Below are 17565 nucleotides of genomic sequence, written 5' to 3' on the forward strand. Positions count from 1 at the left end.
TTAGATGATGGGGATGTGGCTGTGACGGTTGGAGCCAATATCTGAAACAGGATTTCCGTAGGAAAAAAAAAAAAAAAAAAAAAAGATTTGGCTTGCAGTCACTTTCTGTGTCAGGTGTACTCTGCTGAAACCACAGCCTCATGTTTATCAGTGGCTTCCACAGAAGTCGAGCATTGCAAAGGAAACCCAACGTCTTTGCTGAGAGGGGTGGTTATCTCAGCTGCATGTGCAAAAAAAACAACAACAGAGTTTGTGGTGTGTGGGTGCTCATTTTGGGTGGGGGATCTTTATCAATTCTGGAACCAGTGATCAAAAACTGATTTCGGATGAAGGCGCATTTACATGAGATTAATTTGTCAGCACAGTCACCTCAGCCCATAGTGTGGCTTAAATGGGTACACTTTCAGATAAAGCTCCCAGGTGTTGATAATGAAAACTGATAACACCGCGGCCAACATCCTGATGTTTTTCACCTCGTGGCATGTCACACTTACAGCCACACCGATTTAAGATACACGTGTGGCGTTATTTTTCTTTTGTAAAAGCTGTTTGACAAGTTGCTTTGCATGTTGTGAAATCGAGCTAAGGGCAGGTAACCTTCACAGCCACTAGGCTTTATGATAGATGACAGCAACTGTCAGGTGAACCCTTTTGAGAGTGCTTTGAACTCGGTAAACAAGAGTTGAGGGTGAACTGCAACTCCGTTTTGTTTTGCACTGCCACTACTTTTCTCAGGTACAACGGAGAGAGCTTCCGAGTTAAGCAGAGTGCCATCAAAACGAAAAGGCTTAAAAGGCTGCAAAGAAGAACAGACCCAGGGCACAAAAAAAAAAATGGCGAGAAACCCGACCGTCAGGAAAACATTGACAGACAACAGTGACTACAACACGACCCAGGATTTAAAAAAAAAATCATTTTTCTTTTTTATTAAACTTGGTTTTGTTTCTGTTTTTTTTTAATGCAATCTGTATATATAAAAGTTCTAAAGCCATCAGCCTGAAACTAACACAGACAGTGAGGCAATCGTGTTTCAGTTTAGTCCTCATTATTGACCGACTAGTGGCCCGTGTGACAGGTATATGTTAACAAAGGCATTAAAAAACAAAAACAGGAGACAGACAAAAAAACACACCGCACAACAACATCTTGTGCAGTCGGAGTGATTTAGAAGTAGTCCATGATTAAACAATTGCGTGGATCTTGTTAACAAGAAGTCATTGGAATAAATTACAGTAACGTTGGTTTGCCCACATTCAGGCTGCAACAGTCTTTCTTTGTGCTCCTCTGACAAAAGATTAGACACTAGCACCAGGCCTTTCTTTTTTTTTTTCTTCCTTTTGGAGAGAGGGGGTGTGTGAAGATGTGCTGGTGAGGTGGCGTTTCACAGCCATGTCTACAGTGTGTGCATTTACCATACCACACATGCATTTCCCTGTTCAAATGTACGATGACACGTGTGACTGTGTAAGCAGGACAGGGCGAGGCAGACTTGTGTATGCATCATGGTCTAATGCTATGCTCATTTTTTTTTTGGAGTCAGTATAACATTACCTCATTTTATCTTATTAAACATATATCGACCACATACAAAGGACTATTTCGATTCATGATTCCGAACATAGCATATCGTCCACCGTTATTATCAATATCACCTTTTTTCAATTTACTTAAATACAATATTTTACACATCAGATTAAATAGGGCTTAGGGTGCATGAGCGTGCGAATCTTGGGGCCTAAGTAGTAGCTGCTTTTTCTCACTGGCACTGTTTTCTTTGCGATCCTGGACACGTACCAAGGACCAGGATATGGTTTCGGTGCGCACACGTGTGTTTGTGTTCAGTCACTGTCACTGGTTTCGCTGCTGGGGTCTCCCTGCACTTTGCTGCGGTGCTGCATGGCGCGGTGATAGGCCACCTGCACAGATTTGCGAATGTTGGATTTCCTCCCCTCCAGCATCTTCTCCTTGTCCAGCTCCTGGTCCACGCCGAGCGGCACCAGCTTCGAGCGCGGCAGCCACTGCCTGTGTGCGCACAAACACACTCGGTTGTTACCGACGTAATATTTCCAACCAAAAGGTAGAATGCATGTAATTTGCCTTTAAATTTTGAAGCAAAACACCAAAGTCAACAAAGGCATATCAGGCAGTACGTGGAAAAATGAATCAATACTTTGCTAAAGTGTAATAAAAGCTTCTCTGAAGGCACAGCAGGCCCATTGTTTCCTGTTGCATATAGCACTCCTGATTCCTGTACCCAGTGTTATCAGATCAAACTTCTGATAACCTCTTTAGGGGAGCATGAAGAATACAATAAGCACTTGCTGTTGGCATCAAGTTTCTCACACTCCTCCCCCCCTCCCCTTCAGAGTTAGCAAACTTTGAGCAATAATTCACACGCAGTACATGATGACCTAAAACACTAGGTGTTCTTTCCACCCTCTTCAATTCTCAAAAACCACATCTGCCCTATTTCTGCTAAATGTTCTGTCATCTTGCACTTCAGCACTTCAGGGCTGCAGTTGTCTTTGAAGTTCTGCCGCTCACTTATTTGTGTGCCTACATCCAGTAACATCAATAGCCTATTTTGCTTGCATTGTGTTTTTTGTCTGTACATCGCTCAATGATTTTGGGAGACACGCACAAAATGTCGGCACGAGTAAACAAAAGAGAAAAAAATGAAGCGCATCTTAAATCTATCAAAAACGGTAGGTGGTGCACCCATTTTTTTTATGGGTTAAGAAGGATTGCTGAAAACACAATCTGAAAAGAAAAGAAAGAAAAAAAGACCCAGAGCACTGACCAAGTTCTCTTGTTGTCAAAGAAGAGGACAAGGAACAGGTGCTCCCTGGCCTCCTGGGTCATCTGCTCCCCAAGTTTCAGCACATCCAAAGGAGGTACAGGGATCGGGACGCCCCGGTGAAACACCCCCTCCCTGGGCATCTTTGGGTCGATTATCTGCAGACAAACGGTGGCATTAAGAGGATTATACACGCATCCAAGAAGAAAAGAAAATAACTATGCTCACATGGCTGCAGTCTGCCACAGCTGGAACAAAAATGGTGCGTCTCACCAGAGCCGGATACGAGGGATAACCTCTGCACTTGGCCCACACCAGATCCAGAGCTTCCAAAGAAGAGTAGTCATCAGATGTCATCCAGCATCCGGACCGTTCCCGGCCACGCACCACTGACAACGAAGGAAATAAATCATTATTATACAATCTCACTCTCTGCCAAAGAGTGGCTGGTTACGTCATTACGTTGTTTGAAACTTTGTGTCTTTCATTTGAAATTTGTGAGTCACTGGGAGGGTTTTTTTTTTCCCCATCAAAGTAGTTCCGGTTCTGCTTAAGATCCCAAATATGAACCACCAAAGCTCTGGCTCCAAAAAAAAAACCTGCGCTACAGTAGCACCATTTTTTTTTTGCTGGGCGACACCAGAGGTGAGATTATGGAGACCTGCCAGAGAAACTGAAATTTTGTGACCCAGATCCAGTCCAAGGTTTAGTCTGCTTCATTCAAGGGAGAACAACAACAAACTAAGCCTCAGCATGTGAATCCAAAGCAGCAGCGAGTGCACATGAGATCAGTGTTCCTCTCATTTTCCTGCTGTCTAAGTTTTTTTGCTGTCCAATGCATAGCATAGAGCCACATTCACATTCACCAGCTGAATGCGTTAATCATTGTCGAACATTTCAATAAAGTCAGGAGGTCCTTACAGATCCCGCTCAAAAGAGCTGGTATAAATTACTTGCAAAGAGGGTCCAAAAAAGAAAAAGTTTTTTTTTTGTTTTTTTTTTAAAATGGTTTTCAAAAACTAGACTGGTGATACGAAGACATTTGTGTTTGCTGGGAAGCTGTTGTTATTTTTAGGTTATTTAGGTTAGGTTTATTTTAGTTAAACGGTTTCCCCACACTGTGGCCTTCTACAGAAACACACAGGTGGTCAAACATGCATTGGGAGGGACATTTAAAGTAACGCAAGAACATGGGTCCGTTGTGGCCCTCTGGCCTGTCTAAAAATCCAGTCGGTTCATACCAAGAATCAAGTTAGAACTGGTTTTAGCACCAGCCCAACCAAAACTTAATCCACTTGGTCAAACAAAAAAAAACAACAAAAAAAAAAAAAAAAGAGGGGGGGGGGGTAAATCCGTGTTTGGATAAACTGGGCTTGTTGTGCAGCTACTTATACTGTTTTGGCCAGTGTTTTATAGTCATTTTAACTACACAACCCAAGTTTTGTCACAGTGAATAAGATCTTTTTATTTTCTTTGAGCATATCTCATTTCCCCTTCGCGCAGACAGCTCCAACAGCCAACATGTGTAAGTCTGGTGGCTTTATCAGCCTCCAGCCAAAACATGAAGCGAAAATGTAAAAAAAAAAAATAATGTACCTACACTGCTTTTAAACCACCAACCCACAGTAGGGAGCTGTATCTCGGCAATGCATCTTTTACCCGCTGCAGTTCTGTTTTAATATCTTGGATTATATTTTCAGGAGTCAGGATTCATTCTGATTGATTTGTTGTCCCCGCACCAAGATGAAGACATGCTTTTTGTCCCGATTGTCACCTCTGCTTTTAAATTTGACGAAAGTAACCAGGGCAAACGTAGAAACTATCAAATTTTGGCGAGGGCCCACGCTGGTTTCTTGAGAAAAGCAAGAAGGGATCGGGAAATTTTGCTCTCCCGAGTGCCCTTCTGGCTCGTTTATTTTAGGTACAAATGAGAGGGTTGATCTCTCCAAAGATGGTTGTTTTCACAAACCCTTACATTCTTTTGATAAAATCAAGCTCTGGGCAAATTACAAAATGATTAAGAACAAAGTTCCAATGACTCTAAAAGTGTTGATTATTAGTGATCTAAATCCTGCAGTTACATCAGCCTTGTTACAGAAACTTTGATAGTACTCAATCAAAAAGATGAATTAGGAAATCATTCTGAGAACAGTCAGTGTCTAAATAAACAGAAATGAAACACATACATCGTGGCGGTTTCAGTGGATAAGAATGTGCTTACAATGTGAAACACTCCGCGATCCTCCAACTGAGTAGGAATCATTTTCTGTGCCCGATGTTTCCTCACTGCTGTCCTCGTGAAAGGCGGAGCGAGAGAATGAAGCCTTTCCTCTGCCCTGCTTAGAGGGAGTCGTGCTGAAAAAACAAATGCGGAAAAATTAAAACCCGGATATTAGGACGCAAGGCTTTATTACAAGTATTCAGGGTTAAAACGGATGAGTTTGCTTAAAGTGCTGGGTGTTTAAATACGCATAACTACGTATCTCTTCAGTGAAACTACAACAGAGATAGCTGTCAAGTCTGTGGGTTTGTTACCGCAGATGCCAACTTTTACTTTTCAGAAGGTCCTTTGTTTTGCTGATAACAAAGTTTGGATTGGAGGTACTTTTACGAAGATCAGACGTGTGAAGTAGTCACCTGGTCCTGTCAGAGGCTGCACTGCTGCTGCTGCTGGTTGTGGACTCAGAGTCTGAGCTTGAACGAGGGAGACGAGACTCACTTCTGTACACACGGAAGCTTTCGGTTACTGGCTGGTTTCCTGTATCAAAACCATTGCTTGGTAACCCTGAGGGTAGGAGACAGAAAGAATGGAGTGAGCCTGTGACTGAGAAAGTTATTAGCATTGCAGAGTACATCACTATGCACTGCCTTCTGTACCTGGCAGCAGGTCGTCATTGTCGCTGTCGCTGTCAGAACTGGAGCTGGTGTGAGGGCTGCGGGGCCTCTTCCTCGGTCTGCTTGGCGACAGCAGGGCCAGTTGTGGGGGACCGATTGGGCTTTGGCTCACCCCTGCTCCGGCATAACCAGCATCCCGGTTCTTTGGAGGGCGCCCGGGCCGTTTGGGGGGTCCGGATATTTTTGGGTTCTTCTTGGAGAAAAGGATCGATGTCCGACGGCCAACTTCTGGTGCTGGGGCAGATGAGCACACACACACGTACATTTTAATGGCCAGAGATTTCGTGCGTTCCTTTCCTTATACAGCCAGAAACTTTCACATGTAGCACATAATAATATGAATAATTATTTCAAGACACACCCTTTCCACCAATCTCCTGGCTGCTGCTCTCGCCCCCCTCATCGTGGTGCCCTGCAGATGATGAGTGATGAGGAAGCGAGGAGCCCCGGTCTCCCACAGACTCCCGGCTCCCTATGCTGGAGCCTCCCTCTCGCTGGTGCGCAAGCTTCCTCTTGATCACACTGATCTCCTTTCTCAGAGCTTTGGCTCTGCGGGACTGACCAATACTGTGCTTCCCCGACGTGACCTCATCGAGACGTGCCTGCAGGTAATGCAGCTGCTCTTCCAGAGGCAGCTGCCGCCTGTTCTCCAGCAGGAGCAGCTCTGTGAGAGGCAGGGAGAGCAAGTTCTTTAAGTACTTTAAACAGAGACAAGAAGGGGCGTTAACTCAAAAATGACTGGAAACAAGCCAGTGGTGTGATGTGGGCTTGTTCCAAGTGGGTAATAGTTGATCTCCGAAAGGCCAGAAAATATGCCTGAATAATCAATAAGTGCTCTATGAGAATATGTCATAGGATATATTTGCCTGTCATTTATTCTTTCTCTCATGCTAAAAATGTTTTGGCATCCAAATAACCCTCAAAAAAAAAAAAAAAACAATGAAAGCGGACCACTTACCATCTTCATTAGAAGACAACGCCCGGTCTCGGTCTCGGTCTCGGTCTCTGTCTCTGTCTCTGTCTCTGTCTCTGTCTCTATCTCGGTCTCTATCTCTATCTCTATCTCTATCTCTATCTCTATCTCTATCTCTATCTCTTTCTCTCTCACGTTCCCTCTCACGTTCCCTCTCCCGTTCCCTCTCCCGTTCCCTCTCCCGCTCTCTGTCTCTCTCTTGGTCACGTTGACTGTCTGGGCTTGGCTCGCGATGGAGGTGCATGCCAGTCTCGTAGTCGAATCCTATCCGTTCAGCTTGGCGCCTCGCTGTTCTGATGACGGAGCAGCCCATCTCTCGGAGCCGCAAGGCAGCCCGATAAAACACCGTGTCCTTGGCGTTGTACTTGAGGCAGTTGTTGACAATGAGGCCAAAGTCGGACTCAAAGGCCTCAAAAGTGAGGTAGTGATGGGACTCCAGCAAATTCCACATGGTCTGAAAGTCCATAGGAGTGTCGATGTGCTCCAGGTAGTCAGGGACCTGGGAGCAGAGTGAAGAAATCACATAGGATGCACGACCTGCACATTCTGACATCAAATTATGGCTAAAGGTGTGACTATATGGAAAAAGTTTCCTTTGGTATAATGTCGATGTACCCATCATTAATCTATGAGCTGGGCTGTAATTAAAAAAATAATTTAGGTTCTATTGTAAATACGACACAAAAACATGGAATACATTTACCAGCATTATCAGATTTCAGTTCCAAAAATGAATTGATCGGAAAAAAATGAAAATTAAAAAATAATAATAATAATAATGACAGAAATTTAAAAAAAAAAAAGGTCCAAAATTATTTGTAAATGTCTTATGTGTGACTGTGTTCAGTCACCTCTTCAAGCGGTACGGGCTCGGTGAAAAAGTTGTTTGTGTCCCTTTCCTGTAACTGTTCTAATGTGCTCCTCAGAAGAACCAGAAAGGGAGTCAGCTGCATCTCCAGCGCCATCTGCTGCACTTTAATCTAAACACAGACACATGGTTTTTTTTTAACAGTGTACACCTGTCAGCTGAACAAATACACAGAGAAATGTGTGTAATAACAAGTGTGCCTGTGATATGACCCACTCTGACAGAAATAAAAGAAATGAAGAATAAACACTCTTCTATATCGCACACTGACAACTACTATTTTAACTGTCAAAATCTTTGCAGTACCAATTACATCTATTTTGCCTCACCGTCTCCCTCTTGAGTTTTTCTCTCTTGCGGATGAGCTCCACCAGCAGCCTCGCTCTTTCCAGGTCGTGTCTCAGTCTCTGCCATGCCTTCAGTTGCTCCTTTAAGGCCGACTGTTTCTCCTCGCTGTCCCTCTGAAACAAATACAGGAAACCCCGTAACCACGCTGGGACACATCGTGCTCAAGCTGTTCAGATAAATGAAGGTGATGGGTAGAAATGTACAGAAACGAGTGCAAAGATTTACCAGAGGAAGTTGCGTTGTGGGCTGTGGTGGATGCGGGTCAACGTGTCGTTGTGACGGCAGGTGGGTTTGCAGCCGCCGCAGGAGAGGCACGCCGTTGCGACTTTGCCTTTTCAGAGTCCAGTAGCTGTGAAGTCGCTGCATGAACTGACTTTTCCTGGGTACTGTCAAGTTGCTTGTGATTTTGCTGAGCCTGGAAAGAAGCAAAATGTGATAGATAAAAGCCTTTTGTTTCGTCTGCCCAGCCTCGACTGCTGTTCCACACACTGCTCTGCCTGGACGGTTAAATAAACATGCCGTTTGGATCTGTAGGCCCATGCAGATGTAGTGCATGCCTACCTGTGGGGGGGTATGCAGGGCACAGACACCACTGGTGCCGCAGCTCTCCTCTCAGCTAAGATCTTTCTTGCCCTTTTCATCTTCAGCCTGGATTTGGCCTTCGCCCTCTTTGCCCGCTCGGAGCTCCAGCCCTTCGAGTCTTCGTCATGGCCGATGCTGGGCTCATCATCTTCCTCCAGCTCTCCTTCGCTGTTAGATGACCCCATGCTGGCCCCGCCCACTCCCCCTAAAGGTCGGGCTGATCCTGGGGGAGTGTGGATGTCGCAGTATGCAGTCTTCCGAACGCTGAAAGATGTGCCGTTGGCCCCGGTCTCCCTGACAGGCTCCATTTTCATGTAGAGGCCTGCTTGCTGAGCGCAGGTGACGTGGAAAGCCGTGTAACAGTTGGCTTTGTGACACTGGATGCAGGCGCCGGAGCCACGCTGTTTGCAGATGTAGCAGGTGAGCTTCCAGCGTGCGGGAGGGATGTGCTCGATACTATCAATCGGCTCCAGGAAGACTGTGTTTGCGAAGCAGACCTGAGAAATGGCAGCAGGAATCAATTTATTGAGATATTGTAAAATGAGCGAAAAAAGTCAACGGAGTGGCTGAGCCTATCGAGACACTGAGCTCAGCATTCTCACAGTCAAGAGTGCCTCAACTGCACCATGATATGTATGCAGTAGTGTATGGATTTACCTCTGGGATCCAGAGGGCGCACACAACATGAGCCCAGCGTGCATCATCGGTCTGTTTAAAAGCTCCCCCCTTGTTTGGACACAGAGCACAGTCCACAGCTCTACTTGGCGACTGCAGGCAGCGACGACATAACCACTGACCCTCTGGGATATAGGGCACACCATAGCACTCTTGGTGCACTGCCAGATTGCACATGTCACAAAACAGTATCACATTGCTGTTCTGACACTCTCCGTCGTTACAGATGCAGCAGACAGCATCCTCGTCAATTAGGGTACTGGGATCCGCCTGAAATGAACATGACACACGAGAGCAGAATAAATATGTGTACGTTTCAGTGTTAGAATGTCATACTTTCCTCTGTATAAGAGTTCAGGTACCTTGTTGTGGCTCTCAAAGTAGGACTCTTTCTCTAAGCGGTCCATGAGGTACTCAAAGACCTCCTGAGGAATGGGTGGCACACCGTCACGCCGACGCTTGTCGTTCATGATGCCGAGCCAGATGTAGTCCTCCTCGTCGATGTCGTACTCTACCTCCTCATCCAGCTCCTCCACTGACTTATCTATATACCTGATGTTCAGAATGGGACAGAGGAATAAAATATGGGTCCACGATGAGTAATGGGGGCAAACAGAAATTAAATTAATTAGGAGTGTCGGATTGGTTCTTATTTTAGCTTTCGGTAGAAGTGTGAAATAATGAGAGAATAGCGTTAGGAATCATATATTAAATTTACTAACATATGCACCACTTTTTTTTTAACCTACTGTCAACTATTTATGTATGCCTCAATTTCTTTTGAAAATACATATTAATGAACCTAATAACAGTTTTACCCACTAACCTGTAGTAAGATGATGGCCGAGGAGGGGCATCGGGTCTCTCTTGGTCCAGTTCTCTAAACACTGCCTCTGGGAGCTTGACTCCAGGACCAGACTGGCTGTTGTGATGATGAGATAAGCCGTCCTTCTTCTTTTCTTTACTCTTATGCTTCCCGGTCTTCGGCGTGGCTTTTCCCCCATTAGAGGATGGGATATCTGAACGGTCCTTTCCACTTCCTCCTATTTCACCGCCTCCAGCTCCACCGTCGCTTCCATTACACACCCCTCCTCCACTACTACCCGTCCCAGACGCCGGAGCATCGTCTGCATCGCTGTCTTCCTCTGACACCACATCAATGTTCTCAAAGATGCTAATGCGGTGAACACGCCCCTGGAACTCCAGCTCCACCATGCTCTGTGCCTGAGCATAGGTCATGGTCTCTCTCCCTGGAGAATGAGAGCGCTCTGACCGGTTGGGGCTACCAGGTGTGTTCCCTTCATGACCAAGTCCTCCTCCTCCTCCATTACCTCCACCGTCATCCGTATCCCCCGAACAAGCCAGCGAGGCGCGAGGAGGTCGGCCCTTTCTCTTCTTTTGGGGTATCGTCTGTGCAGGTGTTGGGTTGTCATGGTCATAGTGGTAGAGGTGATACTCAATGCCGCTGTAGCTCTTGTAGACCTTACGACAAGACTCCACGGGGCACTCGTATGGGGGCTTGGTGGCCCGCAGATTGTGACAGAATGTTTTTACATCAAAATCTAGCCCCATTGTGCCAACAGCAGCTGCTGGGACAGAGAGTGTTTCAAGTTTACATCTGAAACAGGAAAACACAAAGGGGGAAGCGTGATTTAAAAATGTACAAGTACAAAATACAGCACAATACTGAGATACCTGGTTGGGTCATTTAATTGTTGCAGTTCAAAAAACACCAGAGTGGATATGATGTTGCCGCATGTGGTGCGGATCACCTAAATACTGTGCTTACTTAATTTGAGTATTTGCATTTTATGCTGATTAGTACCTCCATTTCATAACAGGTCAGGGAGAAGAATAGTAATTTCTCCATCCACTGCATTTGTTTGACTTAGGTAAAGATTACTTTTAAGATGAGACACCATGAATGATAAAATGAGCTTTCCAAATACAATATTGTTGATAATAAATCCATACTTAAACACAAAGTTGCGGCTGAATCTAGGATTTTTCATGCAAGACATTACCAGGAGTATCTCCACATCACTGCATTGGTATTTTTTGTTTATGTACAGGAGCTGAATACTTCTTACAACACTTGTTATGGTCTAACCACGTGATCATGCCCCCCTTCTCCCAATGGGAGATAAATTGTTATGTTTTGTCTCCCAGTAGCAGGTGCAATTCAGGTCAACAGTTCTGATATTTACTAAGTTTAACCATGTTGGGCAAACAGGCGAGGAAACGGTCACACAGCTGACTGTACGTTGGCGCTCGTTAACATCCCATGGAAGCAGCAGCAGAGAACAACTGGACAAACAAAGCAACATTGCACTGGCTTGGAACCTCTCGGGACAACCACATACAACACATTTTAAACCAGCTAACGTTAGCGTTAGCATTTTGCTGTTGTTTACCCCACACAATGAAATACTGCTGCAAGCGCTATTAGCCAACATGCTAACAGCAGCTACCAAACAACAACAACATTAAGTCTCTTTCCAAAAAACACAGCTAAACGTAACTTGACCACTTAGCACATACACACGAAGTCATTTTATTGCCCTTTTTTCAATCTTCACTGTCGCTCAGTGTTTCACTTATTTCAGTAGACGTGTAATGCGCGTGTGAAACTGTAGCTGTGTTGACGGGTAAACGTTAGCTAAACAAAGACAGATGTAACGTAAACGTTACAAAGCATTTCGATATTAGTAATAATAAATAGCACGAATAAAGAGCATTTGAAGTTACATACACTGCAGCCTGACTGTAACCATTCAGCCCCAGTGTTTCCCTCCATAATGACCTCACCCTGTGGATCCCAGATACTGTTCAGGAAAATGTCAGTTTAATGCATGATTGCATGACTACGGCATGATGTGTGTTCAGATCTAGCACTCAAATTGAGACCCATTAACCAGCTGACGTTAGTTCCCCGCAGCGATCAATCTATGTGATGTTTTGCAGTATGAGGAAAATATCCAGGCTTGCTTGTTTTGCATAAGGGCTCTACTAACGTCACTTTGTGTTTTCAGGGCACAGTGGGTTAAGATGGAAAATTATAATTACCACAGAATCACGGCTGCAAATAGTCCTCAACGGTCGAAATGTGAACGGAATTCCAAACAAAAGTAACGTTCAATGTTAACATTAGAGTTCATGGCTGACGTTTTAAACACTTACTACTCCACGTTCCTCAAGAAAGACTGCGTGCTTCGGAAACCTCACAGCAGCTCAGGAGGGTTGCAGTTCGAATTTTAATTCATTAGATAATCCCAGAGGAGACCACAGGAAGCGCAAGTACAGTGAGATGTTTTGAAACAGTATACTATCCAGATCATTTCATTGTGAGTGGAATAATTCAAGGAACTCGGTCAGACAAAAGGGGCAACCATTGCTGTAACGCTGCGCCGTTGACACATTCGCCACGCAAAGCGCAAGAGCTCATTCAACGCATTTTAGATTGGATCAGATGGAGGGACGCAGTGGGCGGGACAACCCACTCTGATAGGTGGTTGAAGTTGAGATGAGTTAGCGGATTGGTTGGTAGAATTAGGATGGGCTGGGTCAGTAATTGGAGCTGATCCAATCCAGCATAACCTATATCTCGGCTTTGGTACTAAAATAAAGCCTATGGTTAAATTTTGACAAAGTTTTTAGAATCCCAAAGATATCCTTGCAGCACCAATTTACACCGGTTTTTTCTCCCCAATTTCTATTTACTATCGCGGTAGCTCCTTAATGTTGCGAATCTGTGACTTTGTATTAAAATGTCCGTAGTGCGGAAGGGTCTGGCCCTGTATGGTCAGCGGGCTTACCTTCTCGTTTATTCAAAGACATAGCAACTATTCGTCGGGAATTAAATGTTTCAGCATTTTTAAAAGTTCCATGCAATATTAAACCGTAATCGTGAGAAATGGTACAATTAGTTATATAGACCATCCGAACAGGGGACAACAGGTGAACAGCGGTTTAAAAACAACAAATTATAGAGATCACAATAAAACTACTCCCTGGTGATTTAAAACCCTTTTCCCCCCCCAAAAAAGCCAAGATTTTTTAAATGTTTAAATATTTTTTTGTCAAAAGTCCTAAATGTTTTAAAATAACAATAATAACATTATTAATTCCATCCAGCAATCTGAAAGAAAAAGGAATACAGGCCAAAAACTGAGAGAAGAAAAAAGGTTTTAGAAATAAAACAGACATACCATCAAGGACAAAATATTTATTTCTCTCTCAACATACAGTCTGTGATAAGAGTGCAGCAGGACAAGGTGGGGTGATGCAGCGGGACATACAGCAGGCAAAAGCAATCCCACACAGTTTAAATACAAGCCATTGACAATCGGAGCATACTCATCAGGATGCAGAGAGAAGTGATATGTGCAGAGGAAACTGAGTTTGGACTGCTCCCTCCTCTGTGCATTTCAGCTCTCCTTTTCTTTTCTTTAAGAAAAAAATAAAATAATAAATCACTGCATCTAAATGAGTAGGCCAGGGATGGTTGTTCCCACTATTGCTCTCCACTCAGTATCAGCAAGGGAGGTTGAATATAACAGACCAGATACAAGTGACAGAGAACAGAAATCTCTTACTATTGGAAGTATTTCACCAAAGCAGAAGACTCTGCATAATATCCTATAAAAGTCCAATTCAAACCGAATTGATGGAATAATATACATCAAAGCAACCCCTCATCCATCACCATTACCTCCTAAACAGTCAAAAACAAAATATACAAATACAAGCTACAAGAAAACTATACAATTCACAGCTTTGGCAGGACCGGGGTGCAAGAACCTTTGTAATGGGTTGTAAAGATGTGACGTTGGCAACCATCTACTGATTCGTTGCTTTGTGGAACATTAAAGTTTGGCCATGCTTGTCAGTGATTTGAAAAAAAAAAAAAAAAAAAAAGTACAGGGGGGTGAAACCCACTTAGATATACAGTGCAACTCCAACATAGAATAAAGACGGACTGTATTATTGTGCAAATCCCCACATCAAGTTTTATTTTAACTTTGCGATACGTTACTGAAAAAAAATGGGATAAAACAAGGCGGTCGTCAAAAGCAACCTGTGAAATCAACACATCAATCTTTCACCAAGGCAATAACACAGCTTTTTAGGACATGTCCTTTGTTCATTTGAGTCTTTTATTCTTTCGCACCGCCATAGAGGAACAAAAAGCTTAACTGTACAGAGAATCATCTGGAAGAAATAGCAGCAATCCCCCCCAAATAAAAACATTACATAAGTTAGAAATATCAGACCTAAGTGGTGATTGCACTGAACATTTCACATACAGCGTAAGCTGAGTGCTAGCTAAGTTGAAAACATATTTAGCAGTGGTCATATTTCAAAGTTTGCCGGGTGGTTTGTAGTATTTATACTTCGTCTTACTGTTGCTTGGTGATTTGTGACTTTGCTCAACTTTGCAGCTTTTTCCTGTTGCACACGTCAAAGATAAGGCTTGTGGCAAGGCCACGGTCAAAGCTTTATGGAAGGGTTTAAATTGCACTTTTGAGCCTCAAGCCTTCACGTATTAATTGCTACATTCTCATCAAAACACTTCCAGAGGCATATACTGTGGACAGAACTATGTACAGTATATGTATGGCTCCGGACGCTGCCGTTCCTCTACAGCACTGCCAGCTGTCGCGCTGTCCAATGCATTGGTTGTCGAATCAAAAAAAAAAGAAAGAAAGAAAAGAAAAGAGGCCGTGTCCAGCTGAACCATTTGACCCGAATGAGGGGATTTTGACTGCTGGCGTATATATATATATATATTTATTTATTTTTCCCCCGCATCGCTCAGTCGCACTTTTACAATTTGTTTCTGCAAGGCATCAGAACATCTCACCACTATGGCATTCCATCTGTCACAGGGGTGAAAAGTAAACAAGAGTTAAAACATGATTCTACTTTTTAAATAAGAATATATGTCGTGTTAACAGTGCAGTACAAGAAGGGCATTCATATGTAAACCAAAACATTTTCTGTAATGCGTTAAAAAAAAAACAAGGCCGCACTCAAGCTACCTTTAAAGAAAATAGCTTGGATGCAAAAGTGATTTCATTCAAAGAAAAAGAAAATAAATCAAATCAATGTTCAAGGCACTACATTCCTGCAAACATTTTACTCGTAAATACTGCTCTGTTTTTGAATACCAAGCCAATGGTATTTTGATTCCAATGTAGTGTTTAAAGTGTACGTAAAACAAAAAAGGCAAAAAGCAATGTGGAAAGTAACAAAGAACAGAGTGAAATGTTTTTTTTTTTTTGTGACTGAATATAAAATGTCTTGTATGGCTGAGTTTAGTTCAGACCAAAGCCAAAAAGCACGAGGCATTCAGACGTACTTAACACGTACCGTATAGTATTCACACGCACGCACGCACGCACGCACAGCTTACTACAGATATATGTGTTGTGCAAAGAATACCAACACTTCATCATGTTATTTACAACAGACTATGTATAAGTGTGACTGGTGAAAAAAACCCAAAAAACAGCAGAGTGGAGTTGGACTATCCAGCAAACACAAACAAAATTTAGAAAGCAGATCAGGTAGTCCTAGTGGTTTTTGGAGAGGAACCATTCTTGGGGTTGTGCATGACCAAAGGGAATGCTTGGATTCCTGGGTTTGCCATAGTGGCATAGGGCATCACTCTCGGAGCCCCAAGCAAGCCTACAGGAACCGAAGACCCTACAGGACTAGGCATGCCAGGCCATTGCTGGGGGTAAGGAGGACCGGGAACCATCCCACCGTAGGTGCCTGCTGGCACAAGGTAACCAGGAGGGAGCATTGGAGAGGAATTCGGTGCTAGGGTAGCGGGCATACTGGGGCTTAAAGCAGCAGTCATTGGGCATGAGAGGGGCAGCTGGAACTTGTTGGGAACAGCATGGCTTTTCATCTGGAATAGAAGGCAGTTGTAGAAAATAATGCACACACCGATTCATACTTGCCTATAATACGTAAAATAGAAAATACACTTAAAGCTATAATGTGTAATATTTCACGGACAATGAATGTCTCCATGTCGCTCCGCCATTTTAAAACTACGGGATTTGTAGAAGGACATGTCATCAGTTTCGCGAAACTGATGACATGTAGTTTTAAAATGGCCGTGCAACATGGAGACATTCATGGAGTGTAACACTCTTATGTACATTCGTATGCTGAATATAAAGAATTTAAGAACACTGCACTTTTGTGATGGAGGTATTAATAACGATTGAGGTAATACTTGTGAATGATAAGACTCAAATTTGTTAATAGACAACGTGAAATATTACACATTATGGCTTTAATAAACTAACAAATCCCCTAATCACCAGTTGGAAATTTGAATTTTAATACCTCCTGTGTAACTGTTCCCATCGGCGGCAGCCTGCCCTCCAGGCTCTGCTGGAACCTCTGCTGTTTCATCTGGTTCAGGGAGAGTCGGGGTTGACTGGCCGCCGCTACAGTCTCCTTTGTCCAGTCATCGACCAGTTTGTGGAGGTCGTCGGTAAACGTTCCTCTCTTATTGTTGCTGTTGTTGGTCTGGACCTGAGCGAGCCGTGTGAATGGCTGATGAGAGGGTGAAGTTGTGCCCGCGGTGACTGCTGCCTGTGTCTGACTGGAGGCCGTCTGTGCAGCAGTGGTGTTGTGAGATGACCCTGTAAAGACAAAAAGACTTACAAATCTGCCAGGATCGTCCAAATTAAAAAAAAAAAGAAAAACAAAAAAAAAAGGGACAACTTTTGACTGTCAAATCAATTGGCTGCTTTATGGCAGAATTGGGGGGAAGTTTTAACTAAATGAACCTATGTCACAGTCATGAAAGCCTCTCTTTAACCAGGCCAGATAAGTATAGCGCTACAACTGACGTGTTCTGCTGATAAAGCAGCCAAAAGATTACAAAATGCATGGCTTTCATGAAATAATACAGAGAAATTAAATGTGTGATTTGCAAGCGGTGACAAATTCCACATTCAAGACACATCGCCATGCAAAACAAAAAGAAAAGGCAAGTGCAAAAGTCTGAAGTCTTAGTGACAACGTCTTCCACAAGTGGTACCACATTTTCAAGTGCCAAAACAAAGACCAAAGTGTACATTACAAACATGAAGACTAAAGAGGTTAGACTTAGAAATACATAGAAAAATAGTAAATAAGATAGTTACTACTACTGCGCTCTTTGCCTAGACATAGTCGTTTCAGAGTGGACCCTATAAGAAGGTGAAACAGCACAAGACAGAAACAGTTAGGCCGGGACACACTGCACACCACATGTATGTGGACAAGCTGCTTCAAAAGCACAATCAGCTATCAAAACAATCGGGGAGAGAGAAAGAGGAAAAAGGAGGACAAGGGTTTTAAAAAAGAAAAAAAAAAAAATCTGTGAGGAAGACTGGAAAAACGGAACCTAGGTGCCCCTTT

General features: G+C 43.6%; 2 protein-coding genes across 13 annotated transcripts in view; both read right to left on the reverse strand.

Annotated features, from left to right (window-relative positions):
• Window positions 1–898: 898 nt before the first annotated feature.
• On the reverse strand, window positions 899–12576 carry brpf1 (bromodomain and PHD finger containing, 1). 4 transcript variants are annotated; one of them, XM_075474821.1, is made up of 16 exons: window positions 12319–12576; window positions 9965–10756; window positions 9501–9690; window positions 9121–9408; window positions 8443–8960; window positions 8107–8296; window positions 7863–7994; window positions 7517–7645; window positions 6651–7164; window positions 6054–6356; window positions 5675–5926; window positions 5435–5582; window positions 5019–5152; window positions 3071–3186; window positions 2801–2955; window positions 899–2022 (listed from the first exon to the last, which is right to left on the reverse strand). In XM_075474821.1, the coding sequence occupies exons 2-16, from the start codon at window positions 10708–10710 to the stop codon at window positions 1839–1841; spliced, it is 3999 nt and encodes a 1332-aa protein (XP_075330936.1). In that variant the 5' UTR covers window positions 10711–10756; window positions 12319–12576; the 3' UTR covers window positions 899–1838. The 4 variants fall into 4 exon arrangements, with proteins under 4 accessions (XP_075330936.1, XP_075330937.1, XP_075330939.1 ...); XM_075474822.1 differs by having other exon boundaries at window positions 12205–12576; XM_075474824.1 differs by lacking the exon at window positions 12319–12576 and adding an exon at window positions 11947–12108.
• A 772-nt stretch (window positions 12577–13348) lies between these two features.
• Window positions 13349–17565, reverse strand: part of LOC142389765 (serine/threonine-protein kinase WNK2) — a 49063-nt gene continuing 44846 nt past the window's right edge. For 8 of the 9 annotated variants that reach the window (XM_075474828.1, XM_075474836.1, XM_075474831.1 and 5 more), the window contains 3 exons: window positions 17310–17354; window positions 16501–16802; window positions 13349–16054 (listed from right to left, as the gene is read on the reverse strand). In XM_075474828.1, the coding sequence (XP_075330943.1) occupies window positions 15704–16054; window positions 16501–16802; window positions 17310–17354 (698 nt within the window). In that variant the 3' untranslated portion in view covers window positions 13349–15703. The remainder of the gene's footprint in view (window positions 16055–16500; window positions 16803–17309; window positions 17355–17565) is intronic. The other variant, XM_075474834.1, reaches the window with a different exon arrangement.

The sequence above is a fragment of the Odontesthes bonariensis genome, chromosome 10, assembly GCF_027942865.1.
Source record: "Odontesthes bonariensis isolate fOdoBon6 chromosome 10, fOdoBon6.hap1, whole genome shotgun sequence".
Taxonomy (NCBI): Eukaryota; Metazoa; Chordata; class Actinopteri; order Atheriniformes; family Atherinopsidae; genus Odontesthes; species Odontesthes bonariensis.